Source organism: Hyperoodon ampullatus, assembly GCF_949752795.1.
Source record: "Hyperoodon ampullatus genome assembly, chromosome: 1".
Classification (NCBI taxonomy): domain Eukaryota; kingdom Metazoa; phylum Chordata; class Mammalia; order Artiodactyla; family Ziphiidae; genus Hyperoodon; species Hyperoodon ampullatus.
Genome location: NC_136914.1, coordinates 37,009,545 through 37,026,456, shown reverse-complemented (window position 1 = coordinate 37,026,456; position 16,912 = coordinate 37,009,545). Strand labels below are relative to the sequence as shown.

Here is a 16,912-nt window from a genome sequence, read left to right as displayed (position 1 = left end):
ACTCTACTCAATATTCTGTAATAACCTATATGGGAAAGAATCTGAAAAAGAATGGATATATGTATATGTATAACTGAATCATTTTGTTGTACATCTGAAACTAATACAACATTGTAAATCAACTATAATATAAAATGAAAATTAAATTTAAAAAAAGAAAGAGAATCTCTTATGTCATATAGATTACAACCATTAGGTCGAAACTATTTCAATTATACTCACAAACTAAAAAGTCCCTCTTTAGTAACATGATGTGTTTTTAAAGTTTATTTGAGCATTTTCACATATAATATCCTATCTCTTAAAACCCTGTTAGGGCATTTCATAGATGAAGATTACTTGTGACAATTATACCACCAAAAACATCTTGGAATCTGTCATTCTTTTTTTCATCTTCACTGCCATTGAAATTCATTTTATCATCTTTTATCTCAACTACTTCACCAGCTTCTTAACTGGTCTTTCTTCTGTCATCACCCCAACCAGTCAGAAAGAATGGTCTACCTAAAACAGACATCTCTGGTTAATATTCCTACAGTCACTCCTTCTGTGCTTCCTGACCTGGTCTCTTCCTTGGTCATGTTGAATTACCTCACACAGTTCCTTATATTTACTGCAAGAAGATGTCTCTTCTCTCCTGGCCTTGGAACACGTTGCCTCCTTTGTTCAGAAGATCCTACTCTGCAACCCCCATTTCATTTGGCTAACTCTTGCCCATCCTTTTCATCCCATTTAAGACTTTTCTTCCTCCTGAAAGTCTCATTTGTCTACTAAAAGATGGGTAATGCATTATTCTTTTGGCATGTATAGTACCTTGTGCCTCCTTTTCATAGAATTTACCAGAGTGGTTAAAACTTCTCATTTACTTGTCTATCAAACTTACTATATTATAAACAACTAAATAATAGGAACTAGGTCTTTTTATTATTATAATTAATGAATCCTCAATGGCCATATGTAATTGAAGCTCAATAAAAATTTAGGGAATGAAAGAAGTGAACCCATCCAAGGTAGGATGAAGCCTTGAGTCCCTGTTTAATTGTGGATCCTGAGTGGTTTCCATTGTGCTCTACTGTACCCCTATATGACGATTTTGGTCTCCACACTCTGTAGCTCTTTGTCTTCACCCATTTCCTAGAACCCCTTGGTCTGAGGAAGCTAGGGTGTTTGCCACAATATTATAAATTAACTCATTGCAAGTCAAATATTTTCTTTGTTGCTAAGCCTTCTATTCATGGGGGAGCTACTCATTACTTAAGAACTTCTCTGTGAGTGTATGTGCAAGAATTCTGGCTAGGAATAAACTTTTCTTTGTGATTAAATGGGATTCACAAGGCACTGGAACAGGGAATGTGAGCAAGCCTACTTCAGAAAAAGAAGTGGTGACAGATTGCTGTACCATGATGACAGCATTCTGGTGTATATGTCATGAAACGAAGTCACCAAAAATGCTTTCTGCTGGACTTAGTCCAAAATAACAAACATCTTAGATAAGAAATTTTCATTAAAAGTGCCTGAAGCATAGCTATTTTAACCCTCTCTTCTTTCAGAGGAACATGAAAAGAATTCAGTTTTCGAAAAGCACATAAAGATGGAAATCAGATCCTCCCTGGAATTAGAAACTGTGGGGAATTTCTTTTGGTTATCAATTAAAAGCATTTTTCATAAGCAACAAATTCCATTCTTTCACAAGATATTGTGGGCCAATATTCCACAAATGACCCTGTGAGTCCCAAATTAAACCTGTAGCAAGTTATAGAAGTGGTTTTTATCATTCTTACAACTGTCTTGCCATTCAAAAGAACATAATAATTTTATTACAGCATATACTCTGTGAAAGACCATAAACTTTTAATAGACTTATAAAAAGGGAGTGTAACCTTTTCAATATTCTGTCTCATCATTGCATGAATCCATTCTGCCCTCTCCTCACACATAATGGATGCCCCAGGGCCTAAGCAATGGTTCCACACTTGGGAAGAAAATGTTCACATCCAACCTTTTCCCTGAATCTGAAGGTTACCATGATTTAGCACTCAAGAACACTTCCTGCCTTCTCTTTTTTCTGATTCTGCAGCTCCTCAAATGTCCAGTACATAGATTTTTGATCTTAGGACAGTTCTGATGACATGCTGATTTCATGTCTATAGTTTTAATTTAAAAGTCAAACATCTTTCAGGTTTAATAACTGTTTGTTTTCACATGACCACACATTCATTTTCAGCATCATTAAGGATTGTAATTTCTTATTATTTCCCTTCTATCCTAGAATGTGAAATTTCTCAATTTACCTCCTAACCTTGATAGCATAACCAACTCTAAGCATGACTTCTGAAACAAGATGGTTAATTAACTTGACCCTATGATCCCCCCTGCATAGCCAAAAAATTAGGCCTTTTTATGTGTTTTTGCTGTTCATTTGTTTGTTTCACTTTTATGTTGCAATAAACAACAGATAAAGAAACAAAAAACTTTGGAGACAAATACAGCAGAGTAAAATGGGTAGTGCAAAGGAAGTAAGTCCTTAACTAGGAGAAACAAAATGGAAGCAAGATATGAGGAAATTTGGACCTGTCATTCTCATGAAGTCTGATCTTCATGCAAAACAATGTCATCATAAAGCTATAAAGCCACCTGCCAAATGAAGACTTGAAAGTTTCATAGCACAAGAAAAGAGCTAGCTACTTGAAAAGTAGACACTGGTATTAATTTCTGTTGCTTGAAGAAATGCCATTTTAACTTGCCTAGAATCACAGAAAACTTTTTCATATTTTCAATAAATTTTAAAAATCGTAATGAAAATTGGAAGCATAGTGCTTGGTATTTACCTGTCCCTTCTCCTTATATCCCCTACCTGAAAAAAAGGAGAACCTTTAAAAATGAAAGGGTCTTTCTATACAAATAAAAAATTACCTCAAGGAAATAACCTGAGATTTTCTAAGAAGTGCATTAAGTCTTTTGGTTATGTCTATGACTGATAGCCAACTCTAACAGTCAATTATACATATTTTTGTAGCTCCCTCATCCAAAACTTTCTGTATCAGACTAGCGTTTCTTAAAATATTAAGAATTAAAATTGGAGGTAAAAACTCTAAAAATCTCATAAAGCCCATGAACTATATCCCTAGGAAGATATACACACATAATTATAGGCATATAATTTCAGTATGTTTTTCACCAGCTCTCAGGGTCTCATCCAAGGAACCTCTAGGGTAAATGAATGACAGAATAAGAAAGCTTAGTGCTAGATCGTGAGCTCAGCAGGGTAGGGAAGTGTTTCCCTCATTTGTGCATCTTTAACTCTGGAACAGTGCTCAACATAGCACATGAAAAAAATAAGAATTTGTTATGTTGAACTGTGCATGATGGGCATGTGTGTATTGGGGGATTTTTTAAAAAGGAGAATGTACTTTTTAAAAGCTCATCACACAGTTAAACCTCATTGAATCTGGTAAAGATGGGACAGAAAAACATTTTAAGTAGCAAACCAGAGCAGATTTAGAAACTTGAACAGGGCTACCCACCAAATAAACATTACTGCTGGGAATAGAACAGAGGTGGCCTTTAAATTACAAAGTTTATATATAACAACATATGGGCCTTTCAGAAAATATCACCACCTCTGCAGAGCAGTATCAGTTTCTTTATCAATAAAGGTTCTATATTGAAAACACTCATAAGGATACAAGGGTGGACAGGAATGCCTTAGAGCTACACTTGAACTTATATACACAGTACTTTAGAGGAGATTCTTTTAGGACAGATAAAAAATTGTGGAGAAGGAACAGTCTAGTTTGATTATTTTAGCAACATTGCAGGAAATATTTAGCAACATTTAGACAAACAAGGCAGGAACGCAAATTACCAAGTAAGTTATGTTTCCTAGATATTAGCCATTTTTATGACTTCTACTTATCTCAAGGCAAAGCTGTCCAACAGAGATTCTCTCTTCTGTCCGACCTTTCTTTCCTCCTCTTTAGTCTTCCTCTTACTATAAAATTTGATAAGTTTTCATTGACAGAAAACCTTACAAGTTCTGATATTGACTTCTTTGCTTATCTCTTAGGAGCGGCTCTGACAGGGAAAAGCATTACTTGTTTTCTTTTTTTTTTTCTCTCACAGTTTGTGGATTATAGTACTTTGTGGCACCTTAGACAGATGCCACAATGAGTAATCTCTTTCTTTCCAGGATGAAAATATTAAGAAAATAAAACACGCTCTCACAAATACCTGTTCCCTTGACTTAAGTGGGTGGATCTCATAATAACTAGAAGTCATCTAGAAAAAAAGAAAAAAAAATCATAGATTTGGGAGAACCTGACAGGACATTATAACTCCGGATTTCAGAGATCACCAGCTGTGGAATGTTCTAAAAAAACAATTTATGATCCCTTCCCACGTAAAAGAATTCTCCTTCAGTGCTCTATTCAAGAAATTAACAATATTCACTGCCTAAAGGGCTCAAGGTAATATATGAAAAGAAAAACCTGATCATAGGCTCTACCAGTCAGCAAAACAGGTATCTCCTGAGAATGAACTATTCAACTACTCCAGTTTTGATACTTGAGAACCATAGGTGTTCTGTGAATTCTGAACATCCCAATGATTTGAAATCAAGGAGGTTTTTCTTCAGTAGAACAATTTGCTAAAATTAAAGACAAATGAATTAATGTTTGAGCAAAGTATATGTTCTTCTTGTAAGTCATGTAACGAGAGGGACCACTAAAAGCAGGTGGCTAAAGCCATCTACAACAAGCATTTTGACAAGCTCACAACAACATGGCATCAAAACAATCCCAATGTGATTCAGAAGATATTTTCACTTTAACAGTTGAGGTACTGGGCATATGAACTGTAATGTAAGTTATATTTTTCTCTAGAAGGCAGTTAGTAAACTGCTCACATTTTGCTGCTGAAAAGGATACATCAGTACAAACAGATGGAAATTTAGAATTCCACAAACAGCAGATATTAGGAATTAGAGACATCGATTTAACTTTAAGCAAGCAAATGAGAATCAAAAAATACAAACTTCTCTTTCTATAATTAAACACATAATTGGAGTGCATCAAATTCATATCCATTGTAGCTCATGTTTCTTTCTACTTATCTCTAAATTTATACACATTCTGAGTATAATAAACCTACTTAGAGTTCAACTCCGCACTAAAAGGGTCTTCTGTGACAGATAGATGGCACTAAACTATTTCTCAAATTAAGCCTGCCAGGGAGTCGCACTAGCTTTTTCTCAGCATGATGCATGCTGCAATAATAAGAAATCATAAGACTCAAAGAGGTAGTCCGTGTGTCAGGACAGATGGAGAGAACAGCTGAGAGAGGGATTCAGCCAATTTATTAACTCTCTGTGAGTAGAATAAATCATAGTTGAAAGAATTCAGAGGAACACTTAGTCTGAAAAAGGAATTTAAATGATGGCAATTTTAGAATGGAGAGAGTAGAATAATAATGTTTCACCTTAAAATATCACTCAGTAACCTCTTAGACTTTCCAACCCCTAATAGCAAAAGGTCACCAGTGACCAGCACCCCAATTATAGACCAGGCTAGTGATGAACACTTGGGAAACATTTGGACTGATTGTCAAATTTAAGACACTTAATGAATACTATAACATACTGTGGAAGTGAAATCCATGATATTAAATATTTGAGGTACCATTGTTAATTATTCTTTTCCTTGCTCTGAAATGGGATAGCTTGTCCTATTTGTGAAAATATTTAAGAGAACTTACTTATAATTTTTGATACTCTTAAAATGCTAGACATAATCTGAGAAATCTTTTTTGAGAATAAATTCCTTTATACAAGCTCCATATAGGACTTTCGGAAAAATACAATTTATGTGTTTTATCACATATAGTGATATATCTAGTTGTAAATATGAAAAGAAAAAAACCCTTTATAAGTTTTCCAAATTTTAATCCAAGGGAAAAAAAGCATCATTGAAATGATCTAAAGAAAAGTAAATGGAGTTTTTTTTTCTTACTGAAAGTGAGTGTACTTAACATCAAGAAGCATCTTATTACTAGTACCGAACTAGTAATACGATCCCTAGTAAAATCCCAGGTCATACTCAGAGACATAGCACCATGCAGTCTTTTTGGCTTTAATGAAAAGCAATGGAGGCTTTTTACCCATTAAATGTTAAGAGAAACTAGTTTTCTTATTATTTTGGTGAGATAGACTTTTTCTTCCCCAATAAAACTTTTAGATTACTCCAAAAAAAATTCTTAAATAATGTAAATGTTGCAGGTTATGTTTTTAAAAATATTTAAAAGGTCTTTTTTTTACAGTTTGAGAATTTCTATTAAATTTTATTTAATAAACTTCATTTTCAAACTGGCTTCCTTCTCAGGCTCACTAAAGGCAAACAAAAATAACATCTATTAGCCCTTTAAGCATGTGTCTATATCCCCTGGGGGAAATCAGGGAACAAAAACAGAAGTTTCTGAGTTTCAGATTGATTACTTATTCAGAAGCTATCTTGAGGACATGGCCTAACCTTTTGATATTACTCACCAAAGGGAAATGTCAATTACAAATACTTTAATCCCCTTTTCTCTCAATGGGAGAGATATAGCCTATACAGAGAGTTGTTTTCTTTTATAACTCATTTAAATCATTTCTTCTAGATAATTCATGTTTAATGGTGTTAGATTCACTGACTTAATAAAGAGATTATAAAATATTTGAAGCAAGCACATATACCTTTTATTCAGTGGTTTATCATAAAAACATAAAACTACTGAGGGACTGATTGAGCATTAGATGCATCAAGTTCATATTCATGGTGGCTCGTATTTTTTCTCATTCCTAAATTTATATTCATTCTGAGTATAGCAGAATGTACTTAATACATTTATAATTTAATATATTTATAAGCCTATTCTTTACCACATTGTTTTAGGAACTTATGGATTTAAGAGAATTCAGTAGAAGATAATTGGTTAAACCATAGTTAGTGGAGATAAAGATAATACAAACAATAACTCACTCATGAAGTAGATAACAGAGCAAGTTAACACATGATAATCATAATCAAATAATATTAGCTTTCACTATAAAAAATATATTCAGGAGAATTAGAAGTAGAAAATGAGAATAATTTCCCACCATCACCCTCAATCACTTGAATTTTGTTTGAAGGCCCCAGATGGTCAATACTTATAGATGAATCTTTAAACTACATACGAAGTCTTAGTATGCCAACTTCAGGATTCTTTGATTATTCAATAATAATCTATGCATTTCAGTTACTAAAACGTGGTCAGGACAATTATTTATATTCAAAGCTGACTAGTTTTTTTTAAAATATCATAGCTAGAGATAGATTATCATAATTTGTTAAATATATTTCAAAGCTATTGATGCAACCTGGTTAAGGATTAGGAAACAGTCATTGCAATTTATAACTGATTAACATTAAGAGGGACAATTATTACAGATTCTTCTTACATTCAGAATCCTATATACTAAACAGGTTAAATTGTCAAGTAAGATAGATAACCCACATTTGGAGGAATTTATGTCCAGAGATAATAAGTTATAAAATTCCCAATCAATAAAGATTTCCATTGGTTATTAACTGAATAAATATATTCAAGAGAATTAGAAGATGAGTAAAAGCAGGAACCTTGTTTATTGTTTTAAATTTACTGCTGAATCACCATCACCTAGGTCAGTGTGGGACACACAGTTTGGTTTTAATAAAATATTTACAGAGTGAAAAACACCAAACTGTTAATAAATAATTGAAACATATGTGACTAGCTCTGTAGGAGCTGGATAAAGAAAAAGGGCTAACGAGAGAAAGAGAGACAAAGAAGGAAGAAATAACAAAGAGGTGAGTGAGAAGAAAGAATGTCAGTGGTCTTTTTTGCTGTGTTTTACCTACTTGGCAGCAGAAGAGTGGAATGAAAGCAACCTAAAGGAAAACAGATCACTGAATCCCTCATTCCCCCATGCACATGTTGTCCAGCATTGGCTCCACAGGCCATCATCAACAGCATAACAAACAACTGAAAAAGTGACACCAACATACAAAAGGAGGACTACACACATTCAATTGCAAACCCAATGAGAAATGCTTTCATGTCCAGATTATCGGGTTGGCATAGTACTTGTGATTTCTACAAGATACTTGAGGAAATGAAATATTAGGAGTTTCTAAGGGGATAATGTTTACTTCACTATTACCCAGTGTGGCCCCTGAGCACCTACCTCTTCCAACCTCCAGTCTTCTCTCCAGATTAAGTGAGCCTAACCATCGGTTACTTTAATTTTACTTAGGGGTTTTAGAGCTGCATATGAGGAAAGAATGAATAGGTGAGTGACTGCCTTGGGCCTATTTGCCCACAGATACAGTCCTCACCTTTCCTTTATTTGCTCTGTGTCTCAGAGGCTGGCCCCTGCAGGCTGCATTTCCAAGGCTCATCTATTGGCTGGTTTAGGGCTGGTCTCAGCCAAGAAAAGAGAGACACCACTAGAAGATGGGGGCAGTGGGGAGAAGCCAGGCCATTTCTCCCCATTTCTCTTGCCAGACACACCTGCTTCTCCTCTGTGTCTATTACCCAGCTCCCGCTGGACAGGCCATCACTACCCAACCCTGGGCTCCAATAAACCATCTCCTCTCTCTAGGCTTCCTACTGTCGCTAATCTCTGGGTTGTTCCAAGAGTATCTGCTCTTGACTTTTGCATTGAAATCAGAAAATATTCTTAGCTTTGCCACTGTTTAAATGCCCTCTAGGGTGGTATCTGCTCAGACCTCAGACTTTAGACTACATGTCTCTCCTGAACTGGTCTTATCTGCCTGCCCTATGTAATTTGTCCACATCTCACAGAGCCAGCCCTCACTCTGGATTGCTCAGGCCAAGCTCTGGAACATTTGCTACTTTGACCACAGGCTTCTGATTCTCGTCTCAATGCTTTCTGATCCCACGCCTAGCCCTATTCTACTCTCCTCATCATAGCTTATGAACCTGTGTCCCTGTCACTGTTCACAGTTGTAGAGCTTATATTCTGAATGTTGATATTGGCTGAACTGCAGCATGAAACCATTCTACAATGATTTTTAAGCTCTCATTTAAGATTTACCTTGAACATATTTCCAGACATACACAACAGTAAAATTTACATATCTATGTCACAAGAAAATTTAAAATAGTGCATATTTCCTGGATGGTTGGTCATCCCTTCCATCCCTCACATTGGTAATGACCAATAAGATACAAAGGCAGACAAAAAGATAACTAAAATAATGTCAGAGGGTAACTCTGCTCAAAGGGCATAAAATCTATGACGGCCTTGCAATAAAAGAGCTTATAATAGTCAGCTTAGCTTTTTTCTATAAATTATTTCACTGTCAGCAAAAAATAACATAATCCCTAAAGCAATGAAATAGTATATATTAATAACAATAAAACATTTAAGGCTCTATTAATTACCTTATGTTGTAAACAGACAGTAAATGTGTAACAGTACTGACTATTCTTGGCTTACATTTTTTAAGTGCTTATTTTAATTGAACTTCAGCACTAATACATGTAAGTGTTATTCTGTTTCCCAGGTTATTCTCTCACCGCAGAGCTAAAGACCAGATTGTTTAACTCGAGGTCTATATGGGTAGATTAAATTCCCACCCAGCCTTGTCCCAATTCCCAAATTAATCTTGGATTGGGTAAGAAATAATAAACAAACTCAGCACTGGCCTTGCTTCCCTCATCGCACTCCACCCAAACTGACTGGGTTAGTCATACCATTTCCCCTTGGTCTCTATGTGGATGGCGTGTGTGCTTGTATTCCTAACAGAACATTCCCAGCCTCTCTCTCCAGTTCATCCTCAGCTATGGCCCATGTTCCAAGCCTCTCTTCTAGCATTCTTCCTGTGACTTTGACTCAGTCACTATACAGAAGGTTGTAAGTTGCCTGCCACCCCTCCTCTGCACTCTCGAGTATTATACCTGGGGTTTGCCAACTGGAGGACAGAATTCTCAGATACCAGCCGCCTGACTGGTTCAACCTGCTCCTTTGTCCAGATTCCCAGAGTAATGTTTTGATCATTTAGGACTGGATCTGGGCCTCTCTGAGACAGAGCCTTCCAACAGTGGACCTGATCACTACTGGCCATGAGCCAGGACTCCAGCACCAGTCCCACCTTAGACAATGGTTCCAGTGTCAGGTCTGGAGCCTTTCTTCTTATCATGAATTGAGAAATAAAGATATGTCCTTCTCTAACCCCGTAGGTTTTCAGTTGGCTTCCTTATGATGATTACTTTGAGTTTTGATATCTTTAGTTTGGTGATTGAGCACATCTCCCCCCCACCCTCTCTCTCTCCCTCTCCATAGTGCTCTCCCACCCCTAGCAATGCAGAACAACTACAGAAGCCCTTAGTAAGGCTCCTGCACTCAGGAGCTTTCATAGAGTGCTCAGAAGTTTTTGAAAAACGTAAAACTATGTTTTAAAAAGTGGTCACATTTCATATTCTCCTTAAGTTCCTGTTTTATATTCCCTGAGACATCGTTAATCAACTCCTCCTTAGCTTGCAGTTCACAAAAGTCCTCCTAAAGTGTGTTCATACCCCTATTCTCAGGGTTTGCAGGGTGAGAGCCACCCTGTATCCTAACAGTGTCTCTAAACTCAAGAATCTGGTAAGAAACAAGGCAACTGATCCTCACTGTTTCTGTATTTCCCTCCAACAGAGCACAGAGAATATGTTCAAGTTTATTCTCTCAAATAGCCCTGACTATACCCTAGTTTATTAAAGATAAATTATAATGAGGATTTGTGAACAATGTAATTTGTCTTTATTTTGGTTTAAATTAACGGCACTGGATTCTTTTATACTTGGCAAGGTAGTGGTGGGTATACATCAGCCAAAAAAGAACATCTTAAAATCTTGCAGAAACTAGATAAATTTTAGTGATTTTTTAAAATATGAGTATTTCTATAGTTTCTTGGCCAGCTGGTCCTTTTTCACCAAATATATCTACCTTTCCTAACATCAAAGGGTAGTAAAGGCTTGCAAGTAAAAGTCATAACAGTAATAGTAATGATTATGAGAATAGTAATTTATGATTTCTACTGGCTGTCAAGTACTGTATGAAGTACTTTATGGACATTACCTCTTTAAATTCTCAGAACACTATGCACTATGTATGATTGTTTCCTATTCTTAGTTAAGAAAACTGAGTGAGGAAAGGTTAAGAAACTTGACCTAGGTCAGCTAGTAAGTGGCAGAACAGAAATTTTAACCTAACCCATCTTTCCATATCTGCGGCATTGCATGCAACACAATAAATTGCATTTGTGTATGCTATTGTACTCCCCTTGATGAATACTGAAACAGAATTAGAATACCTCCCAATTGTTTTATGAAAAAGCATTGACATGAAATGTGGCCTTTGTGTTCAGGGTACATACTTCTGTTGCTCTGAACATTATCTGAATAAGAACTTGCTAATAATTTGAGCAGTTCTAACTTCAGAATTGATGTAATATTACACAAATAGATGAATATTAACCTTGACATTCAACTTTTGACATTTTCAACTTCATTGTTCCATGAATAATTTTCTCTCTTACAGTTATGACAGCATTCATATGCTCTCCTCTTTTCATTTTGGTACTTTGGCACTTTTGGAAACATGTGATAAGATAGCTTGTAGTATGGTTAACAGATTAATACACATAGCATTTCTCTATTCTTTATTTTTTCTGAAGACATCACATTCTCTTGCAGTTTTCCCTTTATCACTCTACTTGACTCTATTTTCTTCCAAAGAAACTTATTTTGACAATATTGAAATGGCTGAGAAAAAGATTCTAGCCATGTAAGGTACTCTAAATTTTATCTTTCTATCCTTCAAAGGAATTTTTCATAAAAAGTTAAAAATAAGTTAAAAATCCATTGATACTACTCATTAATATATTGATGCAGATTCTAAGCAATTGTTTTTTTTTTCCAGACAATATGATTACAAGTGAATTACAAATGCAGACTTTATGACTCCAATTAAACTCTAGGTCACTATCCATTAAAAACAGATTATACACATTACATTAGATGTAAGGAAAAATACATATGCCACATGATTCAAACTATCAAAATAAGTGAAGAGCAATAATTTCAAATAATTTATGTTTGCCTAAAATTTTTATCAGCATAACCTCAAAAATCATCAGAGAAAAAATTCTTATGCTTAATTTTTACATACATATACATCATACTTTCTCTTACTTATTTCATTATTTCATTCTACCCCAGGAACCTCTTTGAATTATTTCCCAAGAATGAGAGACTGGAAGAGATTCTAGTTTTTAGCTGTAAGAACATTAGTATTTTTAGTTTTAAGAGCATTAGAAGTAAACTCATAAATAATTTTGGGGATTTTATTTTGTAAAAATCAAATTAAGTGACTAAAAATTCATTTAAATCAAATTAAAATTTCAGCATCATTGTAAAACTGCTTAAGAGAACAGATCTTAAGAAAATGTTATAAGAGACTGTTATACCTCAGTTTCCATGCAGGAAGAGTCATTTATCACTGAAGTGTTTTCTCTGAAATTTTTGAATGTTTAAGAGCTGGTTACTACGAAATGTCGCTTTTTGAATATTATGTCTATAAAGTTTGATTCTACCTGATCCTCACTCCCATCTGTCAGCTCTCACTTCTTCAGTGGAGGGTGAAAGGATGAGAATTAATGTCAGCCTTGAATTTAGCATCTCTAACATGAGCAAGCACACAATGAAGCAGAGGAAAAGAAGTCAAAACAATGCAAAAATTGTCCAGGCCAAGAATATCTTGGGGTACAAAGAAGTTCACAAGAAAACAAACAAACAAAAAGAAGGAGAAGAGGACATTCCTGTTGGGAGTCCTACAGGACACACATGGACAAAACAATAGCCCTGTGCTCTGAGCAGCCCTTGCTCCATACAGAGAAAAGGAGAAAGGCAGAGAGATAAGAAAGTGATTGAAGAGAAGACAGCAAATGATTGAAAAATAATTTAAAAATTGAAAAGATTTATGCTTCTGAGAAGATTCTTAAACTATATCTGGATGGAAAATATGGAGATATATCTGACTATTGTAAGAACCAACCTGAAATTTAGAACCAACCTGAAATAGTGTCCTTATTGGAATACCCGATTTTTCTCATCTGATTTATGCAAGGCTTCACAAAGGCACCAACGGCCTAGTAAAGGCTTTATAATCTAAATGTTCTTAGTACCACACTTTACTAAAGACAGGCATCTTATCGGAATAGAGGCAAAGAGACTTATTTACGTTTTCTGTTACTTAGTTTGCAATAGGAGAGGCTGATAATTAAACATAAAGGAGGAGACACCGGTGGTGTTAACAATTTAACAAATACTAATGGAAGTGTTTCATGGACAGCCAAGATTTATTGGACTAAATCACCATCTCTCATAGGAAATCCTGAAAAAGAAACACAACTCAAAACACAGGCTGAAGAAAATAACTTTTAGAAGGGAAGGTAATAGCTTTGTGACTTAGGAATTTTATGAAGGTCCTTTGAGTATTGTTTTGGATTCTAATTCTCCTTCAGTTCACACCATGGAGCACCCAGTTACTATGATTTGTTTGCAGAAAGAAAATAAAATAAGCTGAAGACTTACCGCCTCCACTTCGGCAGGATCATACCACACATTGATGTACGGATGCTGTAAGGCATCGTCCACTGATATCCTTTTTGCTGGGTCAATCACTAGCATCTTTGACAACAAGTCCCTGGCTTGGCTGGCTGAAACGATGAATGAGAAGAAAAATAGTAATGTTTTGATTTTGGCAAGGAAATTTTTTGGAGGGAGAAAAAATTTTAAAAACAAAAAACAAAGATCAATTAGCACCTTCCATCGAAATGTCAGGTAAGTTCACCAAGTGATTAGGGAAATGCAAAATGAAACAATGAAAATATTTTTTTATCCATCAAATTTGCAAAAATGAGAGATGGCATAATATCCACTAACTCCAGGTCATTTCATTCATGTTGGTGGCAGTGTTAATTGATAAACACTTTTTAGAGGGCAATTTTGGCAGTACCTATTAAAATTTTAAATGTGAATACCTTATAGCCCAACAGTTCCACGTTTAGGTATACAGTCTAGAGAAACAATTAACATGTTCATGAAAAGCATATAGAAAGGATGTTCACTGCAGCACTGGTCAAAGATTCAAACATTTTAAACAATCTAAATGTCCACCTATAGAGCAACTAAATGAGCTATGGTACAAGTGTACCAATTATATTTGGCAGTTTAAAAGAATAAGGTGGATCTATATGGACTCACATGGACATGGTCTTAAGTGAAAAAAAAATTTGCAGGATGAACCATAGATCCTGATGCCATTGTATAAATCTGTCCCTTCCCAATAACACAACAAACATTTCCCTCTCTCTCTATTTATGTATATAAATGCATAGAAAGGTCTGTGGGGATAATCAACAAACTGAAAATCATAGTTAACTCTGAGGAGAAGAAAATATATACATGTATTGCTTGCATAGTTAAAAATAAATTCAAAAGAATGAAGTTTTAAAAATGGAAACAAAGTGAGTGTACACCGCTCATTTTAAAACTTTTCTGAGCTGCAAAAAAGGATAAAGCAGTGTCTAGAGGGAGGCAAGGAGGTCAAGGGTGACTTTTTGAAAATGGGAGAAATGATGAGGACTTTAACAGGACCAGAAGCTTCAAGAATTGAGAGGAGGGGACAGATTTGAGAGAAAAAAATCCACAAGACTTAGTAACCAAATTGATGTGGGAGATGTTCAGTTTATAAAATACATATTGTCCACTGTGTGCCAGGTACAGTGTGAGATGCTAGAGATATAAAAAATTATATGGTGATAATCATTAAATGCATTTATTTAATAACATTGCTAAAGGATACTCTAAAAATCTCTGAAAATACATAAAATTTTCAAGAAAATACAGATACAAACTGGTTTGGAAGTTTTTATGGTGAAAATATACAGTTTATTCCAAACATATGGTAAAACTTCAAATTAAAGAAAGCAAAATCTAAATTGGTTTGCTAAATTAGGAAAAAGGCAATGTGTTTGAATCCATTAATATGTATCAACTTTTAATTATCATTTTTTTCTGATTATTAAGGAAATATGGGTTAATTATAAAAAATTTGGAAATCACATAAAACATAAAATCCAGAAAAACCCACCTTCCCCACAGGTAATCACTCTCATTATTAATGTATTCTCTTCTAGTTTTACGTGTTTTTTCATAACTTTGATTGTACTACAGTTAAAATGTAGCAATCTATGACATTAGTATCTCTGGTGTTGTTACATTTTAATAACATACTTTTTTTTTTTTAAAGAAGATGTTGGGGGTAGGAGTTTATTAATTAATTAATTTATTTTTGCTGCGTTGGGTCTTCATTTCTGTGTGAGGGCTTTCTCTAGTCGTGGCAAGCGGGGGCCACTCTTCATCGCGGTGCGCGGGCCTCTCACTATCGCGGCCTCTCTTGTTGCGGAGCACAGGCTCCAGACGCGCAGTCTCAGTAGTTGTGTCTCACGGGCCTAGTTGCTCCACGGCATGTGGGATCTTCCCAGACCAGGGCTCGAACTTGTGTCCCTTGCGTTAGCAGGCAGATTCTCAACCGCTGTGCCACCAGGGAAGCCCCGATAACATACTTTTTATATATTTATTTATACTAATTACATATTTATAAAAATCGCTAGTTAAATTAGACTGGAAGATTTTTTTTATTTCTACTAGTCATTTTTCTGGGGATCTCAATTCTAAAAATTTAATTTCTGCTAATCCCAAACTGATACTGTGAAGTTCACAAGAGTAACAAAAGTACAGAAATATACTTTAATTTTCAATAATTAATCTTTCTCATTGTTAATAACCCTGTCATGATCTAATGGGGCTGTATTGGTTTTTGTCATTGGTTCAAAGATCTCTTTGATTTGTAACTGATTTTATACCCAGACTCACACAGTCCCACAAGTTCTCCCATCAAACCCACCTATGTTTCTGCTCTTAGAAAGGGACAGGGGGGTTGGGGTGGTCTCCTAATAGAGACATGAATGACAGTAATACCAAATCATCTTACTAAGAAACAAGAATCAATACTCTTGTAGGGAACAAAATGAGGAAGAAGAAAAGCATTTAATTCTTCATCTTTCATTCTTTCATTTGCAAGTAAATGTCTTACACTCTTTAATAACAGTAGAATAAATTCATCCCTTTGATTCTTTGTGTAATTCTTTATAATTTGCTGATTTATATTACAATTATATTTTAATAATTGTAAATATGTAAACTAGTTTTTTTAATTTTTTTAAACTTTTTTTACAATTTTTAAAAGTTACTTTCCATTTATAGTTATTACAAAATATTGGCTATATTCCCCGTGTTGTACAATACATCCTTGAGCCTATCTTACACCCAATAGTTTGTACCTCCCACTTCCTCCCCTATATTTCCACACACACACACACACACCCGTCACTGGTAACCACTAGTTTCTTCTCTATAGCTGTAAGTCTGCTTCTTTTTTGTTATATTCACTAGTTTGTTGTATTTTTTTAGATTCCACTTTTAAGTGATATCATACAGTATTTGCCTTTCTCTGTCTGACTTATATCACTTAGCATAATGTTCTCCAAGTCCATCCATGTTGCTGCAAATGGCAAAATTTCATTCTTTTTTATGGCTGAGTAGTATTCCATTGTGTGTGTATGTGCATGCGTGTGTGTGTGTGAGTGTGTGTGTGTGTATCACATCTTCTAGTTTATTATTTGCAAAAGTAATATAATTGTAGTGGTTCAAACTGAATTAAAAAGCCAAAAAATAAACTCAAAGAGGTTGGAATTATATCATGAAGCATGGCATTTTACTGAAT

General features: G+C 35.0%; 1 protein-coding gene across 1 annotated transcript in view; it reads right to left on the bottom strand.

The window, feature by feature from the left end:
- Positions 1-16,912, bottom strand: part of MAPK10 (mitogen-activated protein kinase 10) — a gene marked incomplete at both ends in the record, with an annotated part of 126,366 nt that overhangs the window by 37,619 nt on the left and 71,835 nt on the right. Inside the window, one exon of the mRNA XM_079710467.1 lies at positions 13,657-13,781. Within this exon, the coding sequence (XP_079566593.1) occupies positions 13,657-13,781 (125 nt within the window). The remainder of the gene's footprint in view (positions 1-13,656; positions 13,782-16,912) is intronic.